The 7,886-nt window shown below is 32.9% G+C and overlaps 1 protein-coding gene across 7 annotated transcripts in view; it reads right to left on the bottom strand.

The window, feature by feature from the left end:
• Positions 1-686: 686 nt before the first annotated feature.
• LOC129915428 (uncharacterized) overlaps positions 687-7,886 on the bottom strand; it is an 83,160-nt gene continuing 75,960 nt past the window's right edge. For 2 of the 7 annotated variants that reach the window (XM_055994956.1, XM_055994957.1), the window contains exons 8-12: positions 7,105-7,524; positions 4,354-7,038; positions 4,122-4,298; positions 3,883-4,061; positions 687-1,172 (exon numbers count right to left, since the gene is read on the bottom strand). In XM_055994956.1, coding sequence (XP_055850931.1) covers positions 998-1,172; positions 3,883-4,061; positions 4,122-4,298; positions 4,354-7,038; positions 7,105-7,524 — 3,636 coding nt within the window. In that variant the 3' untranslated portion in view covers positions 687-997. Of the gene's footprint in view, positions 1,173-3,421; positions 3,593-3,882; positions 4,062-4,121; positions 4,299-4,353; positions 7,039-7,104; positions 7,525-7,886 lie in introns of all 7 variants that reach the window. The other 5 variants (XM_055994961.1, XM_055994960.1, XR_008772302.1 and 2 more) reach the window with 4 other exon arrangements.

Here is a 7,886-nt window from a genome sequence, read left to right as displayed (position 1 = left end):
AATACAACCATATTACTAAATATATTTTATATAATTTATTACCTATATTTAATGAGCAAATGTATGTTTTTTTTTATAAATTATTATTTAAAAAAACAAAACAATTAAACATTTTCACTCATAGTTTTTTTATCATAGATTTATTAAATGTAGAAAAGGAAAACTTAATTAATTTATTTTAACAGAAACAACAAAAATGAACAAATTAACATTAAATTTTCTTTTTAATAAATTAATTGTTAGTACACGTATATATATATTTATATTATATTTATGAATAAAACTAATAGTTTTCATGTGCTTGTATAGATGCGTGTTACTTTTTTTAATGTTTTTTTATTTTTTTTTGTTTAACTTGTAGCTAAATTAATGTCGTTTTTATCTCACTCATTATCACTTTTTTTTACTAAAAAACAAAATAATTATTTTTTTTTTGTTTCTAATTTTCTTAACGAAATAGAAATTAATTAAACAGAAAAGAATAATAAATATTTTAAAATTCAAGAACAAGAACAGAAAAAAAGAAACATACGTATTTTTTATAGAAAAAGAAGTAAAAAAATATTAGGACGTTTATATGCTTGCAAAATGTTGCTTTTTTGGTTTTTGAAAATTTTTTAATGCACATTTTGTTGTTTTTTTTTTTCATTTTTGTTTAAATAATTTTTTGAATAATACATATTTTTCGATTGTCAATTTTATAAATTAATATTTTTTTTTTAATATTTTATTATTGATTTTTTTTTTAATGTTCTCTTATTTTTATAATAAGTTAAACTATTATTAAATTTAAATATTAGAAAGTGTCTTGGCATCATGATGGTTTTTATATTTTGTTGTTTTTGTTGTTTTTTTTTTCACATTTTGGAGATTATAATTATTGATTTTTGATTTTAATCGATCCATTTAAACACTTGACTCTGGTATTCCAAATAATTGGAGTAATGTTGTAGGTAATTTGATTCAAATTGTTCTTAATTTGGTTTTGTATTTGGCTTTATAATGAATTTGTATTTTGTATTTGAGATTGTTGTTGTAATTGTTGTTGTTGTTGCTGTGGTGTTGGTGGATGTTGCTGCTGCGTTTGCTGCTGTTGGAGATTATTTGAATCATTTTCCTGAGGACGATGCGATTTCATATGAGCACTTCTGCTTTTGACTTTGTTGAAAACTCTGAAAATATTTGTGATTTTAAATATGATTAGGGATTTTTCTTTTCTGTATAAAGTTTTGATTGAAAGGTGAATTTTAATACGTATACACGTAACTTAATTAACATGCAGTAACTATAAATAAAAATATAATTAACATTTACTAAACAAAAATTTTTTAACAAGTCGAAAAAGAAAATCAGTTCCAAACTCATTCCCAAGAAACCCATTAAACCATTTAATTATTTTTATACCTAATTTGAATCACTCAAAACGATTGTTTTTGAAAAACTTGGTTTTACTTTAACCACTTTGAACATTGCTCATAACAAGCAAAAGTTTGAAAAAAAAAACTTAACAATATACTTTAAAATATTGCTTATTTTGTAAAAAAATTAACACGATCTTTGGTTGCTTGACTTTTTTTTAATTTTGTTTTTTAAATATATGAAAAATTGCTCGGATGGATCAAATTATTATTTTTTTAAGAGTTTTTTTTTTTTTCAAACTTCGAACAACTTTGATTAAACGATGCTTTTCGTTTATTAAACCAAACAAAATTAAAGTCATTCGGCTTTGGTTTGAATGTAGGAGAACGCAAAATCATTACGAAAAATAGTTTTATCATTTTTGTTTTACTTGTATAAAGTAGAAGGTTGCAGAGCGCTTAGAAAAACTAATTTCTTATAGCTTTTTCACGCACGGAACCAAAACCAGGTTTTCGCGAAAAAAGCCCAAAGCCACGTCCAAAACACAAGTTTTTCCATGCATTTTTTGCTAAGCCTCAAGTTTTCGTAAGACACAAGTTTTTGATATTCACTCAAAACCTGAAAAGTGTAAAAATTCAGCTCTCTATTTCGGTGTACGGTCCATCTCTTATAAAAAAAAAAAAAAGATTTTCAGATGGAGAAGAAGAAGATGCTGTCTGAAGATTGAAACATATGACTTATAGCTATAGGAGAAAAGGCCTAACTATTCTATCTGGTGAACCACACAATTTTATAGAGCCTACACTAAATAGTGAACTATGAATGTTTCCATTTGTTTTTTTTTTTTTTTTTTTTTGTAGAAAAAAAATATTCCAGTTTCAATGCACATATCAGAACAATTTACGGTTTGTTATTTTATTATTATTAAGTGTAAAGCTGTCTAAAAAACTGGCATTTTTGTATTTTTGTCGTTAATAAAAGAAAAATAAACAAATAAAACTTTGCTGAAACGAAACAAAAATATTTCAGTTGAACGGACACAAACTTTTTTTCACGTAAATTTACGCAATAATGTGTTAAACACAAATTTTTATATTACTATTGAGAAAACTGCTCTTAAGCAGTTATTATAATTCACAGCGACCTCTCAAAACTTTCAGTTTTGCACATTCTTGCTTCTGGGATAAAGAGGTCGATATGAACAAATTATTATGTAATGCATATGAAGCTGTGTGCTAACGGGGCTAACATTTTTTTTTTTAATTTTTCTTTCTTTAGTTAAAAATAATTGCTAACCAGAATCGGTGATTATAGTGTGCAAAATTTTACAAGAAAAAATTGTATTAACTTAAATAATATTATTTAGAATCACGATTTATTTCCCGGAAAATAAGCAACTGACTGATTTTATTTTCTGTGGGAAATCAAATCTCGATTTAAAGTACATAAAATGCATGAGAATAGAAAATATGAGGGTCCCTAGAAATCATGAGAATCAACAAGAACGAACTTTTCTCGTGTAATTTTACCGATAAAGATTGCTTCTGTGTATTAGACGTTAAGATTATCCTACTTATAAAATGTTTCTTAATATATTATTAAATAAGATAAAATATGAAAACTAAAAGTAAATATTATGTTTAATTAAATAATGATTCCAAAACGTAGCTAAAGCAAAGCGAATATTCCTACATTTTAGTACAAAATTTTTCCGATTGCCTTAGCTAGCTTTTCTAAGTTCAAAACCATGAAGAAAAAGAAGAAAAATATATCGTCCCGTTTCTGCGTGAACCACGTATCTACAAAGCAAATTTTGTTCAGTTCTTAAAAGAAATATAAATTTTTCTTGAAATTAGAAATATGAATTGAACAAAAGGAAATCAAGTTATGTTTAAGACATATTGATTGAGTTGTTTCTACACTTAAACCTTTATAACTATTATTTCTGTAAGTTTTAGAACAATGTTTAACAGAAAATTAAATCTTTTAAAAAAATGTACTTACGAGGTTCAAGCAGAAACGGGACGATATAAAAAATTAAAGAAAATAAAAAAAAACTTACATATAATCCAAAAGAACATTATAACGATATTACAGATGAAACGGAAAATTTGAATGCAGTTCAATTCATACACACGTACAACATTTACAGGTATCAATCATGGCACTTTTGTTCTCTAATTTTATAGAGCTTGCTTGTTTACAACAAACGTTCTAACGATAATTTGTGATGCTTTATTTTTTTTTTTTTAAGTGTACGTAAATTATGGAACATGTAACAATAATAACAATGAAAAAAGAAAACAATAAAATAATTAACATTACAACATTGATTCTATAAGGAACAATAAAATAAAATTGTCCACATTTTTAAGGAAAATAGAGTATAAAGAGTACAGAGTTTTTTTTAGTATAGGTAAATTTAATTTTTTTTGTAACAGGTATAAAGGCGTGCGTTTTTTTGAATATGTTTTTTTGGTTGTCTTGTGTGTGTCTCTGTAAGGACTTATGGGGAGGTCTTACTTGCCGCACACCTTGCAGGGGAAGTCATCTTTAAGATTTGAATGTGACTGCAATTGTCCATTGTTTGTTAATATCATCGAAGTGTTATTATTGTTGTTATTGTGATTGACTTGATTCATATTCCTGCCAATACAATGGATTCTAGTGTGTCCATGTAAAGCTGCTTTTGATGTGAAACTCTTCAAAAAGATAGTCAAATAAGAATTTTAAAGAAAAAAAGAAAAAAATAATGGTCTTACAGCTGAGCAATCAGGCATCTCACAAACATGAGGACGATGCTCAGAGACTTGCGAAGAAAACTGCGATTGGGTAACATCGTCTGTTTCAACCTTCAAATGAGTCATCTTATAATCCACACAAAGCTTCTTCCAAAAGTAGTAAAGTTGTATACATTCACTTGTGGATTTAGTTATAATCTGAAAAAGAGTAATTGAAAGAAGAGAAATGATAGAAGAGAAAACCATCACATACCTCTCTTGAGATACTATAAAAGTCTTTGCCATATTTTTCCAGACCCCTAAGGAACATTTCGACTTCTAACGACGACCATTTTAATTGGAAAGGATTCGACTGCGATTTAAGCAAATTCAACACAGCTATCGGTGTATCACCATGAACTTCTAACAACGCCTTGAGAGCAACCTCTTCCGAATGATAACCAAGTGGAATAGCTGAAGACTTGCTCAGCTCAATGTAACGCGTTAGAATTTTCTCATCCGTTGCCACACTTGGATCCCACATCATTTCTTCATGATCAGTCAACTCAAATAGCTGTCCACCATCCATTGCTGGATGAGGGTCTCGAGTTGTTTCTAGCGGAGGAATAGTAGCTTGATATGCTGTACCAATATTGACTTTGGATTCATCAAGGAAAGCCATAATACTGGCAGCCTCTTCGAATTCATCATCCAAATGCAAAGTGTCCTGGGCAAATGTGGGTGGTTTGGGCAGATTGGAATACAAACCGGTACCTTTTCGGCCGGGATTTAGGATTGGTTGGGGAGTGTAATGGGTAGTTGATGGTTTTCGCAGTTTTGACTTGTAAAGTTCATATTTTCGAGGAATACTATTCGAGTGATGGGAATTGCTGTCTCCACAGAGGGAACCTTGACGTAAACGTCTTTTCAGAATTGAACTTGTCAATGGTGAAGCTGTTGCAGCTGCGGCTAGAATGTTTTGGGGTTGGGGCTGAAGAAGATTTTGCGCAGAAATCTCATTTACTCCAAAGTACTGTTGCGTCTTTATGGAAACTGACGAAGAACTTTCTTTAAACGGTGGGGGTGGCAGTTGTTGTGCTGCTACTACCAGCTGCTGATTGTCCACACACATCTGACCTACCGACGATAAATCTGGCTTAACATCTGGCGTTTCGTTGTCTTGCTTAATATCCTGCTGCTGAATTGTGAAATGGAATTCAGTGCTTCCATCTCTGGACGTACTTGTGGCCATTAATAAGGGATAACTTTGTTCGGAGGCGTCTGGTTTTTTGGGGATGAGTTGTCCCTGCATGGTTGTTGTCTGTTGTTGTTCTATACGGATCATTTGTGTTTGCTGATGATGTGGTTGAACACTCAATCTATGACCGAAATCTCTTGGTGAAGACGATAATAATGGATCTTCGGAATTCGGCATCATTTGGGATTGAAGACCTAACCCTGGTAAATAGTACAGGTCAATATCAGTTGAATTTTGCGGGTCACAATTAAGAGATTCATCAGGCAGAACATCACGCAATACTTCTTTAACTTCTTCAGCGGTGCCAATACCACTGGTAAAGAATGACTCCGAAAGCGGAGAAGTTGCATTGCGTGAATCATCGAGGAATCCTTGAGCATCTTCCAAAAAGGACAGATTTTGCTCGGCAAAGTCTTTGAGATCACAGTTTGCCCCATCGTTGGATTCATTTAGCAGGTCTTCCACTTTCACCACCGATGTATCGAATACATCATTCGAATTGTCATCGCCAGACTTGAAAAATTGCCCACTATCTTCTAAAACACTCTTAAGTTTAAGGATTTTCTGACTTTCGGTGAGAGCTTCATTGGAACAATCTTTGAAGAAAGTTCCACCAGCATCATCAATAAAATCAGATGTGGACTTCTCCTGGAAGAAGGAGTTCGCTGCATCCGAAAAGTGGTGGGAATCATCCAGGAATGGCGAAGCTTGTGCTACGGTTTCGTGACTTGCCGGTGGGGTGGGATAAGCCAACGGCGAGGGAAGTGGAGATATTGACTGTTTAATCACAGTGGCCAAAGACTTACTAGCGGTGGTATGGTTGCCACCATTATTTATAGCCTTACATGTGCCATTGTTGTACAGGACAAAATCCTTGGAATGAAGAGTTTGAAAGTCGGGCAATGCATCTTGCAATGGGGAACTGAACACCGTTTGCATATCCTTGTTGTTGTTGTTATTTCTACTCACGACAAGATTGGAAGAAGAGCTATTGGTGTCATTGTGGAAGTCGCTAAGTGAGTTTATCTCATCCAAGTGATCTGGTTCTTCTGATTCGTTGAGTAATTGTATCGAATCGACCGTTTGTAGAAGCATGTCGGTCTCCGATACACTATAGACATCACTGTCCTCAAAAAAGGACGCTGCTGAATCTGTGGAATAGGTGAGTGTGTAGACGTCACCGGATCCATTGGAGGCTTGGGATATGGTTAGTGAGACGGGTGTGGTTTCGCCATTTGGAAGAGTTATTGCGAGTGGTGGGTTGGTGGATGTGCCCGAGGTGGTGGAAAGTGACAGTTCAGAGGGCAGCATTAGGGTGCCACTGCTAGTGGTGAATATCTGGCTGGAATCGGAGTTCGATGTTTTTCTCACTGCCACTTTGGTGCCACGTTTGAGGAGCTCGATTAGGGTAGCGTCTTTGTGATCCATGGTGGATGTGGCTTTGGAAGTGTTGGTGGATACGGTTGCTGTTCCAACACTGACGTTTGATGGTTTTTGTTGGACTGGTATTGGCTGTTTTTGGATTTGCAGTCCGGATGGAAGAATAGCGTTGCCAATGTCTGGGAGGTTGTTATTCCGTTCGGATGGGGAGTTGCCTGATTGAAGGACAATGGGTGACTTGGGGGTTAAAAAGTTTTCCAGGTCACTTGCTGTTCGTCTAATTGCAGCTGTTATGGGTGGGGCAGGAACTACAAAGGCACCCTAATAAAAAAAAAAAAACAAATTTATACTAATTCGAAAATCAAAAGAAACCATTTTAAAACTAACCTTCAAATCCTTACATCGTTTACTTATAATTTTTTCTTCAATCAAAGCCCTCACTCCAATACTTGCTGTTTGTAAGGGTGGCCCGCCGAGGCCGTCTTTACGATCGCATTTTTTTGTTTCGGCTTCTTTTTTAAAATAGCCACCATGCAGACGCATGTGTCCGTTGAGGGCTGGAACGTTCTTAAATTTTCTATGACATAGATTGCACTCTACAGGTTTTTGTTCTAATTTTACAATATTTAAAATTTGTTGATTTATTGCAGCAGCACTGGATAAATGTTGTTGTTGTTGTTGCTGCTGTTGTTGTTGTTGTGAATGGGGACCACTACCGTTGAGTAATTCATTTATGGAAATTGATGTTATTGGTGATGTGGAATTTTCTATTACGGAAACTTTTGATTGTGTTTGTTGTAATTGGGTCTGGAAGATAGTTTTTGAAAAATAGAAAAGTGATGTAATGGTTTTTATACGAATTAATGGGTTGTCAATGGTTATAAATCAATTTGAAGTCATTTGTTGGATTTGACTGACAACGACGGAGTCCAAAATTCATTTTAGATATTGTTGAACTTAAGTAGGGTCAGTATTTAGAATATTTCCGCTTTGTTTAAGCTTTTTAAAAGGCTTTTGAAAAGGGTAAAGAAAATTTTAAGTTTTTTTAATTTTTTTTTTAGGAAAACCGTAGTTTTAACCTTTTTTTTAATGTAAAAGCCAAAATTAAAGAAGATCGGCTCAAAAATACATTACAATATTGGACAAATTGAAGCATAAAATCTTTTTGA

This window comes from Episyrphus balteatus, chromosome 3, assembly GCF_945859705.1.
Source record: "Episyrphus balteatus chromosome 3, idEpiBalt1.1, whole genome shotgun sequence".
NCBI lineage: Eukaryota > Metazoa > Arthropoda > Insecta > Diptera > Syrphidae > Episyrphus > Episyrphus balteatus.
This window is presented reverse-complemented; position numbering and strand designations above follow the sequence as displayed.